The sequence below is a fragment of the Geospiza fortis genome, unplaced genomic scaffold (genome assembly GCF_000277835.1).
Source record: "Geospiza fortis unplaced genomic scaffold, GeoFor_1.0 scaffold40, whole genome shotgun sequence".
NCBI lineage: Eukaryota > Metazoa > Chordata > Aves > Passeriformes > Thraupidae > Geospiza > Geospiza fortis.
The window spans coordinates 3,662,935-3,680,052 of NW_005054297.1; the positions used below are offsets into that span (position 1 = coordinate 3,662,935).

At 35.8% G+C, this 17,118-nt stretch overlaps 1 protein-coding gene across 5 annotated transcripts in view; it reads right to left on the reverse strand.

The window, feature by feature from the left end:
* Positions 1-17,118, reverse strand: part of KCNIP4 (potassium voltage-gated channel interacting protein 4) — a 344,665-nt gene that overhangs the window by 83,196 nt on the left and 244,351 nt on the right. Inside the window, exon 1 of one of the 5 annotated variants that reach the window (XM_005415434.2) lies at positions 10,252-10,378. The exons of 3 other annotated variants lie outside the window; for them this stretch is intronic. In XM_005415434.2, coding sequence (XP_005415491.2) covers positions 10,252-10,363 — 112 coding nt within the window. In that variant the 5' untranslated portion in view covers positions 10,364-10,378. Of the gene's footprint in view, positions 1-10,251; positions 10,610-17,118 lie in introns of those variants that run through there. One more of the 5 variants, XM_005415431.2, reaches the window with a different exon arrangement.

Below are 17,118 nucleotides of genomic sequence, written 5' to 3' on the forward strand. Positions count from 1 at the left end.
TGGATTGGACCCATACAAAGCCTAGAGAGCCACGGCCTATTCTGCTAAAAAGTTTCCTCTGAGATCTGCCCCAAAACTCATAGTTCAAGTCTTCTAAAATACCCAGCATCTTCATTTGTAGTCCTGCGTTGCCAGGCTTCTTTATTCAAAACCAGTTGGTTTTCAAGTGTTCACTTATCATCCAGTACAGTGAATAACTATACTTCCCTGGATAAATGGCAAGCACAGAAAATCCTAAACAGTTTAATTTTTTGGTGTTGTATCTGCCCTCCCCCACTCCATGTTTGTTCTTGCTTTTATCCACTCTTAAAAGGCTGCTAGCATCATCAGGTCCTTCACAATCCGTGCTGTGATTAACAAATTAACCTGTTACAGTTCTAAGCCCTCCTTAAAAATGTGCATCCATTGCAATGCTCTGGGCATGGCTGACCTATCTATACAGCACAACCTCTCATGCTTAGTCATGTTCTTGCATGAAAATATTATCTCATTTGCCACCTCCTCAACACTCCAGCAGACTGGAGAACCCACTCTGTTCTGCTTCCTATTCATGCGGGCATTGCACTGAATCTCCTCTCTCTCCCTTCCATCAACGATCCCGGATTGGGATACCATGCAGAGTGCAGAAAGTATGAGCTGCCATAAATATTCACCTGCTGCTACTTGTTCCTTCTCAGCAGCAGAGAACTCAAAATAAGATTGCTGCTCCCTGTGTTGCCAGCCTTTCCTCTGGCCACTTCTGCAGTAGCACAAAGAGAAATAGCCCTGAACTGTAAAGCCTTTAGGCAGAAAAATCTAATTTTTAAAATAATCACCAATAGAGCTGTTGCAACTACTGTATCTTGTTATACAAATAACACCAAATTGCACCATTTAATAAAATTCATAAGAGCACGAATTTGCTACTCAGGATTTTACTTAATTATAATATTTCAGATACTTCTATTCAAGTGTTCGTCTATGAGATACAAGTTTAACCTGGCACGGATGAAAGAGATCTGAATAAAAGCTTTTAATGACATTATTTTCAGCAATTTTGTCTCCATTCAGAAAAAAGCAAGAAGCACAAATTAATGGTAATATATGGGTACACAATGAAGCATCCATCTATTGGTAATACACAGATCTCTGCTTCTGTAAAAACAGCCTACACTTTTGTGTTGGTTGCTATATTTGGAATGCTGTTTTGTGCTCAGTATTCTGAGAGAGTAAAGTGATGGGCATATGTAAATCTCTGTTATACACTAGAAGCTCTGTATTTGCTACAATGCATTAGACTTCTTTGACTGAGAAAAACAAGTAGAAAAGTTACAGTTTTCTGATCTACCCAAGCATCAGGGGCTGAATCCAATCCCAAAATTATTATTGCAAGTTAACTGATTTGGCTCCATTTACGGACTTCAGTAATGAGGAAAAAAGACTGCCCAGAGGGAGAAAGAACTGAAGCAACGTAAGGCATATACTTATTATTGAAATATAAAAGAGAAAAATTTATTGCCAGAGCATCATTATTGAAATATAACAAGAAAAACCCTATATACAACATTAAACTAAGAAAAAAATCTTTCAAATTATTTATAATTTAGTTTGGAATTTTAAATTCAAATTATTTCTATTTCTTATGTATGGGGAAAATTGAATCCATAGGAAAATGCCACCCTTTAATAACAAAAAAACACCTCATGCTGAAATTAAAAATGCATTTTTATTACAAATTTGTTGTATTTAAAAACTATTCACATGAGTAAGAGACTGAGAAATAAGCCCTGTATTTGAAATATTTAAAACAACCATCTAAGGTATTTTTTTAATTTTCAACCTGTGAAATATGGCAAATTCATCTACCTGTACTTAGTACACCATAACTTTAAACCTAAAATTATTTCCCATACATATTTCATTGCATATATGTATAAATGCATTCTATGCACTATGTATCTCATAAAGGAGTGTACACTTCTCTATACATATAAACTTATGTGTTCAAACAAATACTTTATTCATAATAAGCAAAGAAGAAACAACAAGGTTTCTATTAAGAAGAAAATATGAAGCATTTGTAACTGCAGAGCATGTATAAGGGTACAACATAAGGTACTCACTATGCTACAGTCAAAATCTTACTGTAATTTATTCTAAACCAGCTTTCTATGGGAATATGAGATGAGACTACCTGCTTTCTCAACAAGAAAATACATGCTATTACTAGTAAAAAACAAGAAGTCTTGGATACCTACTAATGCAAACACCTTTCTATCTAGATTCAGAGTGATTTTGTGGTTTAAAATGCTTCAACAGTTTGAAGCTATTATCACTTACCACGTTCAAGTTTCAAGCCTGGGTTTTGACAATGAGATTAAGAGAAATCTCTTGATGTCTGTCTCTCAATATTCATCATATGGCCTCACCACTTTAGCACTGGATGCCACTTTTTCAACCTACTCATTCTCACAACAACCCGTGAGTTAACCAGTATAATTTTTACCATTTTCTACACTTTTTACAGTTAAAAAGGGAAGAAATCACAATGAGAGTTCCTGAATGCCAACCCAGCTGTCTATTTATTTGTGATTCTTTTAATTATATAATTGAAGTTGCTGACAATTGGTACCTGCCTGACAGGCAAATAATAAAGAAACTTATATACAATTCAAAGTACAGAAGAAATATAGGGCAATGCTGATTGCAGGTTAGCTAATAGTCTAAGGATATTAAACACAACTATTCTTATAAAAGGGAACAAGCAGTAAGTATGTCAATATAAAGAATAGCACTGCTCTACCACTTGTAGAAAGTGATGCCTTTCCCCAGGAGTGTTATTTCACATGAAGTGGCATGTTCTTCTGTTACTGTCTCAAAGGAAGAAATTCAGATAATTTCTTCATAAATATAACTTTGCAAGACAAATGTTAACATACACATTTTGCCTTAGCTCAAATTTCATCATGCAAAACCCAGAACACTGTCTTTTACTGAGAAACAAAGAAATCTAAAATATATATAGTACGAGAAGGATACAGATCAAACTGCTAAAACACAGGTTAAACATTATGGTTGCATTTTTGAGACGTATCTAGGCTGAAACTAGCCTCTCTGTCACTACAACTGTCTGAAGAATCACAGCTTAGTAAGGAGTTCCCATTAGATCACCTAGAAATACAGAATTTGGTTTTGAGCAGGGAATGCTACATTTCCTCTCCTTGCTCAGGAGTACATGCTCAAATGTAACATGACATAGAGAATTCTAATTCTCTGAAATTCATGAGCCTAATTATTTTCCTAACTTTTCTATTTTATTAAAAAAAAAAATTGAGGCCCTCCTTACCTTGCTACTTATTCATCTGGTGGTTGACAACTAAGCAAACTAGACTCTTTTTGCCCTTTCTTCTCAACTATATTTTCTCAAATTTCTCTAGTTCCATTCTGTCACTTCCAGTCCAGCAGTTTTAGCTGCATGGAACAAGCCTCCTTTGGGAGCATCACAAAACAGTCACTAAAATGTTGCACTTTGTTTTGGTTTGACTCATTTCAGTGATCAATATCCTTCCTTCTAATTTATGAAAGCTGTGTTGTCTAAACAAGGATTTTTTTCATTATGATGTAACTTATTCTTTCTTGAGTGATTAGTGGAAGACTGAAAATGTTCTCAAAATAAGGGCAGATATCTATCAGAAGAAGTCAAGGGCTCTTCATCTATATATATTCAAAAATCAGTCAAACGCATATATGGAATCTATACATCTACTTACAAGCAATTATAAAATAATCAATCTGAACTGTATCCTATCATTTAAACATGAAAATATATATTATTTAGAACTGGCATAATTTACAAACATCGATCAGTAATGGCTTTTTAAAAAAAAGGAAACATTAAATTGACCTATTTGTACCTATATCAGACCTTCCATGTTATAATTGTTTTCATGTGATCTCTGTTAAAAGCTACTTAGTGTTAAAATTTGGTACACAAAGTTTTTACTTTTGATTATTCCTCTTTCTTAATGAAATATACACAAATGCATGCACACATGCAATCAAGCTATTATTGGCCTATATCTAAAAGGTCACTGGCTACACTTTGGAAGGGCATATTTCACTTCTATAAACAGAATGGTCTCATTTGTGCTTCTTCATATTGCCCTAGTAACATGAAGCAGATATACAGATGAGACTGCAAAATGAGATTTATGGCTGCCTTTGCAGTTTTCCCCCAAGGTAATTCTGTAAGTATTTTTATTATGAGCTAAAATGCATACTAGACAATAAAATTGTAGCCCAATATCTCCAAATTATGCTATTATTTTGGCATTACCTAGAACAGATTCAATTGCTTCACAAATTTCAATGTTTCAAACAGGTCTACACATAATCAGATACATAAATCCCTACAAAATCACTGAATGTCTCACATATCTCATTAATATAAAAGGCCAAAGAATTTTGATCAAAAAATGCTTCAAAAATTGAACAAATAATTTAAGATTCAAAAGATCAAAGATGACTGCATTATTTCTAATCAGTACATTATTATGGATTTTTTTTCATTCAGTCATTCCATCATTGTTTATATTGAATCTTGTTCTATAGAATTTTAGGCAATGATTATTCATGTCTGCAAATATCTTATTCCAACAGCAAGGCCTTCTAGATTCTCAGCACTGAAGTACATTAGAGAGTAGGCAATGCTTTTCTCTCCACACCTATACTCAGCTGAACAAGTGTAGTTATTTTTCAGAAGCGTATTTTGTCATATCAAATTTTTGTCATCTTAAAATGAATTATTTCATCCAGAGCTACATTTTAAAAGCAGTCTGGGCACGGAGCAGTGGCAGAGTGCACAGGGAAAATGCTTAATCCAGGCACTCTGTAGGAAGCTCCTGGTATCCATACTCAGAGATGCAAGGTGGTTAGATGCAGACTTTGCTGCAGGTAGCAAATATATGTCACCAACCTTTATTTTGGGTGACTGTATTTATATTCTGGGAGAAAATACCTCCATTCCTTTCAAAATACATGGATTTTGGCCAGAAACAGCCAAGACATATCTGGATAAATAACTTTCTTCAGATGAATACTCAGAATTACAGAAGCTTCAAATGATGCTCAAAAGCAACTCTACCTTTGCAAAGATGAATACAATGGGAAATTTCTCTACCTGCACATAGTCAATCTAAAATGCTTATTAGTATGAATACTTTCTTGAAAAAAAAATCAAGACCACAAAGCAGAAGATCTAATGAAGGGAAGGGTTCTCCTAGAACAGTGTGGCCAAAAGGAGCCCTACCCAAGTTAGAAGGCAAATAATCTGTATGATCCTGAACCAGATGGGATCTGTGAACTCCCATCTGAAGAGACAGGACATGTGTTATCCTGACAGAAATATTCCTGGCAATATTTGTAACAACTCTTAAATATTTCTCACAATTTTTCACACAGTATCTAGATTTTTAATTCAGACAGATGTGGGTCTAAAGTGACCTATTCCACAGTGATTTAGTTGATCTGGATGTTGATATTCCCTGAAGACGTCCATGGAAAGCAGTTGAAAAGATCTTCATAAACCAACAAGCCCTTCCTCAAAAATTTTATGTAAATTGTCCAATTTTATTCCTATTTGATAAAAGCTTGATTTCTCTAATTTTGACATGAATTGGACTTTTGCTGTTCTTTACCAAGCACATTACTTTACACTTTTATGTAATTTGCACATCATGTCATTAGATCCAGATAGAAAAACCACTGAACTAAAAGGAAAGCAAAACAAAGTCAAAAATTCACTTTCAATATACTAATGTTAAGGTTAATCAAGACATTGCTTTCCAAACATAAACATTCTCCAAGTCTGGAGAACTCTACTTTTTGAGGATATGTGGAGGGTAAATAGAACATCACCTACTACCCTGAGGCTGGGTGTTAAGATGGTCACAGGTTTCAAGTTTCACAGCCTGCCTTCATCCAACATAAGCATGGAGAAAAGTATCTACATAAATGAGCATATTGAAATTCACAGTTTGAAATTGTATTGAAGTACTGAAATTCAGTTTTTACATCTATTTGGATCAAGGCTGGATTTCAAGCAGCAACTGAATGCAGTTTCACATCTGGTCTTCTGAAATAACTCTGCTGTGCAATGTATTGATACTTCTATAGACTGACTCCTTTAGAGACCTTGCATCCAGAATGTCTGTCAAGGTTTACAAGGAGGGTTGGTTTACTCAGAATAAAGCAGTTTTGTCAATTCTGCACTGTCTGGAGAGGAAAAAAGACAAGTAGGAGGTGGTCGTTTCACCACATGCTAACTGAGCATCTTTCTGAGAACAGGTGTTACAAGCAGCTGCTGAGAAAAGGCAATGGGACAGGTTCTGCTGCATGGTATAATTTTGCCTTTCTGTTCATTGTGGAATTATGCTACATTGCACCCCATTTGGCTGAGAGAATTTGTACAGGAGAGGGAGCAGCATAGGAGACTGTTGGAAGCTGGACTTGTAACACAGCTTTAAGTGGATGGAGAGGGCATTCAAATCAGGATCATTCATGTCAGCCACATGCAGAGAAGGAGAGAATATGATGCAATAGAGAATTTCTCAGCAGCATGTCTTTCCCCATATTATAAGGGTGGGAGTCATACTGCACTTAAGAAAACACTTTAAACCTTACTGGTTTTGCTGAGCTGTAAGGGTAACTAACAACATGTTAACACAGATGGTGGCAGACAGACCAAACATCTTCTCTGTGCTTTTTAATATCTGAACTATGAAAGAGACCACATTTTAGCAGTTTGTGTGACAGAACAGATAAATTCACTAACATGACTTTTGGACTGGAGGTGGCTTCTGTCCATCCAGATTAGATTAGATAGAAAAAAAAGATCTCTCTGTACCTGCATAGAGAAGATACATCCTGAGGCAGAAAACTGCCTCTATTAAAAACTACCTCTATTTACCCCCTGAACCAATTTCCACTTTGTAGCTAAAGCAATAAATTACTTACTCACAAAGCTGACTTTGCAGCCAAATATGTTCATTGATAACAGCAAGTGAACTGGTCTTTTCTTTGCATCACAGTAGGAGAAACTAAGGATCAAATATTCTTACCTGTCCTTGATGTTGAGTTTAAAGACATATAGACACCTGTGAGTCCTACTAACCAAAAAAACATGGAGTTCATAGGATATTCACACACCAAACATGACATTTATATCTGAATAAGCATTTGAAAGATAGCAACAAGATCTGGAGACTGTTAGAGATTAGAGATAGCTCCAGATAGCTCTGGAGACTATTACAGATAGAAAATAAAGGACTCTAAAAAGATTGCAATAATCACTGATTCTATTCACACATAAAAGAAAAACATTTCTGTAAGAGACATTATTTCAAGATAAAATCAATGCATGATGTAGGAAAAGGAATAGAGTTTGTCCTTTCAAAGACTTTGACTTATGCAGTTCCCTGATTTTTAAAAAGTTGCTCACATATGTTTAGATAATCTCTCTGCATAGCTACTACTTGACAGGTGTTCTGGACACAGAAATGCAAAGTGAATCCTTCGTTTTGCCTTCTCTCACCTCCAAGTTTCTGGTAAATGAATTCCCTCTAAGCCTGGCCCTGTTCTGATCCATTGCTTCAGTTTGACCTCCCTCCTCTCCTCCCCTTCCAGCTTGAGTAACAAAACAAAAGCATTGGAGTGAAGCTGCCCAGCAGAAAAAGCTCCAGGCAAGGAAGTTGGAGGGAAGATAATGGTCAGTGTCAAACCACTCTCAAAGTAATGGAAGGAGAGCGAAAGGGGAGTTTCAATCTCTCCTAGCAAAAGTTGTATTGATTCAATTCTGTCCTTTTAACTGAAATAGCTGGCTGCCTCCAGTGAAGCCAGCTTTATCTTCATTCTGGCCTGTTTTCTACTTATTGGAAAGTAGAGAATGGATGAACCAGAATAACATAGTCCTTAGTTTTGGACACAGAATAAAATCAGGTTTCTCTCTGTCCTGCCAATTGGTGAACACTGTAATGATACAGGTTAGGCTTGATGATGTCAAAGGTCTTTTCCAACCTAGTAAATTCTATGACTCAGTTTATTCAGTAAAACTAAGCAGATTGACTGGGTTCTCCTGTTTTCTCAGGGAGATGAGGGCAAGTCAGGCTCTTCTCCACCATAACTGCACTAAAACCAGCGGACTTGCAGCAAGTTCGGAACTAAGGATTTGTCCTTTATCTGTCTTCTCTGCCCTGTAATAGCAAACATGAGGCATGCTGTCATTTCTTTCAGTGACATTTGCAGCATAAATCAATGTAGCAGGGATGTTAAGCATGTTAAGGAATCAGAAAGCCTAATTATGGGAATAGATTTGTTTCAGCATATGACCCATAACCTGCCGGTGTGTGGTAGATGGGGAGGACTCATTGCTTATTTTGGTTTCCAGACCAACATTGGCAGTTTAAATGTGCTCTTACTTGGATCTGAACAGAAAACCTTTCCTTGCATTCAGTAGATGAACAACAAATCACTAGTTCTGAATACACCATAAAAAATATTCCTTAACCATTTGGGGCAGAATTGTTTAATGTAGTGGTGGTACCCAAACATGGAAAAGCTGATTAGCAATATCAGCCTCAGGGGAACAGGAAATCCCTCAAGTCACCAGAGTAACTCACACTGCAATTATAAATAAATCAACTGTACCTTACAAACTTTAATCTTTTTACATTTAGGGATTGGTTTATGTTGCTGGGTACTTTTGAGTGAAATTATTATCATGTGAGGAAATGCCATGACACTAATGGGTGCATTAGAACAAAAAGGTGTGCTTCAATTGATAGATCATCTCGAAATTATTATTAACATCAGTGTAATTTGTACCAGGAGGATTTTTTTAAAGTGATTTAATAAATCTGAAATCACATAAAACCTTTTCCCACAAACTTAATGGCAATACCAGTGAGAAATCAGGAAAAGGCTCTAACTCTACATATGCTAAAAAAAAAGCAATATTGCATTTCAATCTTTTTTCTCTATTTGTTACCATATGTAATAAAGCTGAAGCTAATCCATAACCACAATGATTTTTTACATGTCGCAAATATTACACATCCAGAGTATTAAAAAACCCAAAAGTAAGCCCGGCTGTGAGGAGTAAATTACCCATTGTTTAGAACAGAAAAAGTAATTCCATAGCCATTATATAGTAACAAAGTAAATGTATATTCTCACCACACAGAGCTTGAAAGATGATTAATTTCAGTAGTTCAGTAACTATATAAGTGCTAAAGATTTCAAATGTTATCAGCACTCTGAACAATTTTATGAGGTGATTATGTGAATCTGCATCCATCAAAGATCCTATTCTATGATGGAAAGTTAATATTTCAGAAAACTGGAGTGTTCCCCTTGGTTGTGTGATTCTGACTGAAAGCAGTTACCCAGCAAAAAGGATTGGTTTGGACATGAGCAAACATAATGACAAATGCAAGTATTTTTTGAGCAAGGGCTTCAGTGACTGAGTAGACATTTTGTGAAAAACTTGAAAAGTTGAGAGCAAAAAATCTCAGTTATAACTGACCTGAAATAGCTTATTTCTATAAAATGTGGAAAACCCCTCATTTTTATAGAAATAAAAGTCCTAATAAATTAATGTGAAGCCCTCTTTGGGAATAGATGAAATGATATGACCCATAAAATAGAGAGCAGACAAGATTCTGAGCAGGCAACAGGAATTTTAAAACATATATTAATGATATATATTTTAAATACACACATTTAATGTTGGCATCTATGCCTTTTTTTAAAAGATGTACAGCAGGCTTGATCCTAAAGCTCATCCTGTAATAACAGTGTATTGCATTTAGCTGTGAAACAGACTTTTAAAACACAGACACTTATACAGAAAAAAAACTCTAACTGCATCATAAATCAGAAGAGCAGAGCATTTTTTAAACATGAACTGAACTAAAATCTATCAAGTTCAGTAGCACTGAACAGCTTTCAAAGAAAACTGACAGGTGTTTTGTTCACTATTTTAGTCTTTTTTAATGACCATTGTCTCACAGCTGTAAATTCATTGCAAAATAAAAATCTTAGGCTAGCATCTACTTCTGTTTTCAATAACAAAGCAAAAGCAACAGAAGCAAACCAGGGTGTTTAATCTGTTACTTTCACTTTTTTCATTTCACAGTTTTTATAGCTGATGCTCTCTATTTTAGCAGATCAGACACCAAACCTACAAACAGCACAAACTGTGAGTGACCACTTTACCTTCTGAAAAATCAATCAGTCCCAGCAAATGAAGCAGCTTCAGAGATGCAAATATAATCACAACAATACCCACTGTTTGTAGTCCCTCCGACTCCCACTCGAGAGTCAACATCCTTCCAACAGGCAAATCATTCCAGTCTTCACACCGGTTTGCAATCAGAGGGAAATTAGAGGATTTTACCAAGAGTTTGCTTTGAAGAAATTTGCAGTGGTGTAAAGCACCACTATACCAAGCAGTGGCAGTTCAGCAGCCACTCTAGCTGAGATAAAATATCAGATAAAGCCCTGCATCTCATGCTTCTCTGAGCATTTGCTTTCATCAGTAGCGAGTCCTCCTAGAAGGCTGAGGTGGACCACGAACCTCTGGGTATGACATTGTATCCGTGCAGCAGCGTTACTGGGAGCTGCTGGAGGAACATCTGTGTCGAGCAGGAGCCTTGGCTGTGTCAGTGCCAAGAGGAAAAGCTCTCTGGAAACTTGCACGAGGGAGCACGCTGCTATCAGCGCTCAGTGCTCCGGCGCTCCCAGACCCAGATGCTGCAGTTCTGCCCAGCTCCACAGCCTTTCCCCAGCTCCTCTGAGCAACATTTTTGTTAAGTTTCAGAAATGACAGTTTGCTAAAGACAGACATCTGTTTTCACGTGCTAAATGCTGCATGTCAGAAAACTACTGCCCTCTGCATTAGAAAGAACAATTATCAGAGAAAAGCTGCCCCTTCCCCTTCTAAAGCATCACCAGTGTTTAATTAAATCTTCACTGAAAGTGAGAATAGAAATTAAAGAAATACACATCAGCATGATCAGTGCCGCCAGCTAGCAAAATACAGCGCTGTCAAGGAGATATGCACTGCCCAAACTCCTGATCCATAGCCAGGAAGAATGTATTCTTTATTGATTAAGAAACAAAACAGTGCTTTTTCTGCCTCAGCACACAAACCTAGAAGTGCTGAACCCCAAACTCTGATATACATTACTGGCTATTCAGGATTTTCCTGGGAAGATCTTATCCAGGCTACACATCAGGGGAAACAAATCCCAGCTGATTTATTAGATAGTCTGTATAAAACTAATTGTCCTGTGTTTATTAATGTGATTACCAAGAGGATACCCAGTGTGAAGAATACGTTCTAAAGAATGTTTGTACAGCACATGCATAACCAAGGTAATGCCAAAGTGCTTACCCTTGTGCACATCCTAAAAATTTAAATAAATCCTGTTCATTGCTATACAAAGCACAACAATAAAGTGAAGGGAAGGCTCAAGAAAAAAAGTATTTTAGATATTTCTGTTAATTAAAATATATGTTCTAAGACTAAAAAAAAATTGCATGAATGATGTCCAGTATCCACTACTCAGGTTACTAAGGTCTTTTGACTAGAAAAAAATTTTGCTAACTATCAAGAAGTTTAGGTATTTCTACTTTTATTCAAAAAGTCATTATAATTTTAAATTAGTATAGCAAGTTGTAACATTAACAAACTATTGCTTATGGGCTACCATGTAGAGAAAGAAAAATGTAATCTGCAGTTTATTGTCAGCTTTTTTTGGTTTTCTTTGAAAGCTGTACACATTGAAGGACAATATAAACAGAACTCTAGAAGCTATATATTTTTATTCATACAAAAATGCATGTGCGAGCTTCAGTTATTTTTAGGTTATATCTAGTCAATATATAAGCAAGAATATTCTTTGATTTTACACTTCTGGGTATTTAATACTAGAATGTTGTGAGTTGTGTATTATTTATATATGCTTTCAGTCTGAGTGTCAGTTCACTTTCCCATTAACATGTAAAGCTAAAACAGGGTCTTAAGAGGAAAGCACAGTAAAAATAAATCAAATCAAATACACTAGCCCACATTTGCACCTTCCAAATATGTCATTACTGTTTACCTCATATTCCACATTAATGATTCAATAAATTTTCCTTTTAAGTTCTTGTCCTCTTAAAAGAAAAGTTACATTTTGTTTCCTCTTTACAAATTCTAGGTACTCCATATAATCTCTTTTTAAGGCTCTAAAATGTTAATCTCATTCTCATCTCTGGCTCCTATTTTTTTCCTTGAGGTTATTCTTACTCAGGCTTTTCTTTTTCTTCAATGAAAAACATGAAAAAATGTTTACAATATTGCAGAAACAGTAATCCTAATATAGTGCCACACTCACACTACAGCAGTGAAAAAGGCCTTATTTATCTCTAATAAATGGTTTCAGGGAAATTATTAAAATGGATAAATCTGTCAGTCCACATTCCCCTTTCACACAGCAGGTTCAGGCTACCTTGTGCTCTTGAGCTGCCCACCTTGGGAGCAGAGGCCCCTCTACTCCACCAGGGAAGGTGCCAACCCACTTACAAGTGAAAGCCACCCAGCAAGAAGTGGTCCCAGACACAGCCAAGGTTTCATTTTCTGCTTTTATGCAAGAAGAAAGGCCTGGACCTCTTAAAAAAGATGAAAGGGAAAAAATTATGAATTTGATGAGTTTTAGAGGCCAATTCTACCTGCACAGCAAATGAGTTACAGAAGAATGTTTAAATTAGAAAAAAAAAAAAAAAGGTGAGAACACATATTTGAATTAATGTAACTGATTACTGACTTCAGAGAACACCTCCTTAAAAAAAGAAATCGACTTTTCCTGTTGTTTCTCATTATAGTTCTCTAAGTTAGGAGAACCATACACTGAATTTGTGAGTCTCCAAGTCTTAACCCTCATAAGTAAAGCAGCAAGGATAAGAAACAATGTGGAAAGGAGAAGGAAGTGATGCGTGAAATCTTTCCTGCAATATGCCATGCAACAGATTAAAACATCAATATTACTTACAGATGTGAATTCTTCTGGAAGAAGTTCAATTAAAAAATTCTATGCCCCAAAACATTTGAAAATTTAATGAATCTTGAATAAGGAGATAATAAGATTTTGTTATACGTACAGCAACTCTTTGCATGCTTATCCTTCTAAATTCAAACTCCATTGCAGTTTCTCTTACACACCTCTTATTTTTTTCAATAATTTGAAAACAAATATTTGTCTGACACATTCTTATGTGGTGCCTGTATTGACTGTAAAAACAAATTTTAAGAGTTGTTGAAAGAAAAATAATTTTTCCATAATGTATCCCTCCTGGATACAAAAGGAAACACCATTTTTTACATAAAATTGGAAAAAAAAGATTAAACCAAGGGATGACATAATATCTAAAGACTCCTCTGGCTTGTTCTCCTTCCCTAAATCCAGCTTTCATTTTTGACTTTGCAAGGTATTCTGGTGGAGATTGAGCAATACATTTAAGTTTGCAGAAACTTCCTTGTGACTCTTCACAAGGTTGCACAGAGGGAAAAATAAAAGTACTAGAATTTATTATGAAGCTATCCCATCTAAACATTGCATTTTCCACTGTCCTTAAATTCTTCTCCATTAAGATTTGAAGCAGACAAGGAAGCAGATGCAGTGGGGTGGCCTTGCATGTTAGGAGAGTCTTGATTATCAGGAGTTTAATGATGGTGACAATAGGGTGGAGTGTTTATGGGTGAGAAAGACCAGGAGGGCAGACACCATGGTGAAGCCTGCTAGAGACCACCTTATCAGGATGAAGAGGCACACAAAATGTTCTGTAAGCAGCTGGGAGAAGTATCATGATTGTTAGCCCTTGTTCTCATGGGGGAATGGGGGACCTTAACTTGCCAAATGTCTCCTGGAAATACAACACAGCAGTGAGCAGACAGTCCAGAAGGCTCCTGGTGTGTAGCAGATAGGTTCCTGACACAGCTGGGGAGGAGGCTGATGAGGGGAGATGTCCCACTGGACCTGCTGAGTAATGGGGTGCTTGCTGGCCATCTCAGGGATGGCAATTGTAAAAGAGAAATTCTCATAAAATAATTTCAAAAATTGTGAAATTCTCAGAAAACTCTGGAGGGACCTCAGCAGAAAGGCCATCTTGGACCTCTGGACAGACACTGGCTTGATAAGGTTGAGAAAATCCTGTTGGAGCAGTCCTAAAGGGCAAAGGAGTCCAGGGAGGCTGGAAGTGCCCTAAGGAAGCAGTTTACTGTCACAGGAGTAGGCTGCTCCCTATGTGCTAAAAGATGAGCCAGGGGGAAGACAATTGGCCTGGTTGAGCAAAGAGCTTTGGCTGGAACTCAGGACCTCTGCATAAAAACAATACAAATTTTTCTTTCCTAAATAAATATTCAAGAGGAACCTGTGCTAAAGTGCTGTAGGAGACACACATTACTTGGAAGCACAGATCCCAAGTGAGTTTTGAACTGGACAGGGTAGACATGTTTAAGCTAGTGGCATCTACAAGAATGATCCAAATCTGGAGTCCCAACATTTTTCCACAAACAATTCCAAACAATTACTAGCTACTCTAATAATTTTAAATGGAATCATTATATTATATATTATATATTATATATTATATATCATTTATATTATTTGCAGAATGCAAATAATATAAAAAGGACACCTTAAATAAGACAGTGCATTATACACTAAGTACATTTTATAACTGATTGCTGTAGGCTTGTAGAATACCATCAATTTTCCCTAAGAAGAAAAAAAACACTGAGAAATATTATTTATAAAGCTATATATAGGAAATTAAATTTCATTAATTTCAAAGGTTACTAAGAACAGAGAAAATCTGCCATTTAAAAACAAACAATTTCATCTAATTTAACCCATCAAAAGAAATAGCACATGCTTAAGAATAACATCTGGATGCTAAGAATTGAATAACCAAGGAATAAAACAATTTTAAATTCTAGAAATAATTAAATAATACCTAAATAAGAATTCAATTACTAGCATATAAGGATATAAAATTTTCCTACAACTTAATATGACCTAAGTCCTTTCAAAATTACCTGGTATTATCACACTTCTTTGATACTTATCCCAGTCAGTACCTGGGTTTGGATTATATCTGTCGTTGTAATTAGCACAGTAAAATGACATGTATTTTCTTTTAATTCCCTTAATTATCTTCCTTAATTCTCTTAAATAACTTTTATTTTAATGATTACAAGAAATTTTTACTGGAAATTATAAACTCATCTTTTCAAATTTCTTTTGACTCTTACAGAGAACCTACCTGATCCCTAAAACATTGAAGTGTTTAATGTCTTTTCTCTATATTTTCTTTTTAACACCTGCTTGTAAACAGTATCTGTCTTTTCAGACTTTTTATACTGAGAATGATTTTCATTTCTGTGCAGACATTTTGGATTTGCAGTTGTCTAATGTACAGTGGGGCTGACCAAAACTGAACCATTTTCAAGGCAAGGATGTATTACTATTCATTAATTGACTTGAATTTTACTGCCTTCTTAGGTGTTAAAATCTGCACAGTGTTACAATTAGTGTGTGTGTGTGTGTCTTAATTGGCTGGGAGTAATAGTTCATTAGACTCTATTTGATATTTTCCCCTAATGTATCTGAAAAGGGAAACTGCAGATGAGTTAGAAATAGAAACAAAATTTGGAAGTATTAATTAGCTGCCCTTCTTTCTGTACTCTCTTCTTCCAGAGGGACATGTTAGACAGCCAGAAGAGAATGAAATGGTCAAATAAACACAGAAAGGGCACCTACAAACAGGTCAGATAAACGGCATATCTTCAGCTTCCCGTTCATGCCAAATCCGAGCTTATTAGGAAAGTTATCTGGTGGATAATGAATTTAATCCTCCTATTGTTTAACCAGTGAGAAATTCACTCACAGGCAATACATTGCAGTTTTCTACTCATAAAAGTTTCTATCTTTGATCTACAGAAGAAAACTATGTCTACTAGAAAGCATTTCAAGAACCAGGGGAAGAAATTAATTTACACATATCTTTTCAAGAATTAGTCTCAGGGTAAAATAATTTTGAGTGCATCACCTCCTTTGTAGGCTGCTACAGCTAATCACAGAACATCATGTAACTTTCATAAAATGTTTAGAAAAATGAAGCTAATGTATGGAATCACATTGTTCATCTCACCAGCACTGCAGCTGCTCAAGAGCCCAATATTGCACTAGCAGATTACTTATCCAGGTAGAATTGCAGGGAAACATTTGCTAGCTAGAAGAGCAAGGTAGAGTCTAATTATGAAAGATTAAATTTGTCAGGCTTCATATATCATCCTTAATATTTACACTAAGTGCCCTAGATCTTTAATGGCTGTAAGTGAATACAGGCTGAGAAAGGAAAAATTCAACATCTGTACAGGCAAGATAAATTTCACTGGTTTGTAATCAAGGAAGAAAATATGATATCCAAGCTTCTAAAGGTTTGCTCTCATACTTAGAAGTAAATTACACTAATATAATATTGTAGTTACAGCTGTAAAAACGTTCTAGGCTATGGCACGGGATTTCATTTCTTTTTTCCTCTCTCCATTTTCACCTTATGACTCTCACTTGCTTCTAAGCTTTTGTTCTTGCTTTGATCTATATCAAAGGACTGCTGCCATTACTGATCTGAAAAAAGGAGCTGAAAGGAATCCCACAAGAAAATCATTGCCAAGTCCCTTTGTAACATAGCACAGGTGGATTTATTCATCAAAAAATCTAATTGATGCAGCATGTTTTACAAATATGTATAAAATAGTGTATAAGTGGTTTGTAAATTAAATGGAACGTCCATGGGAGCAACAGTAGCATTTTAATTTATTAAGCTTTAGCAAAGGATTACAGAGCAGCTACATGTTTCCTAAACAAGGTTAAATTACATTTAGTAATAGTCAGTAATCAAATTCTGGTTTGTTTTATTGAAAAGCCCACTGGCTTGTTTGACAAATGAAATTATCTCTAAATTATGCAACTGTGTCTTCAGCCTACAGACCTGGGGGTGGTTTTTTTTATATTAAATCATAAATACTGCAGCAGG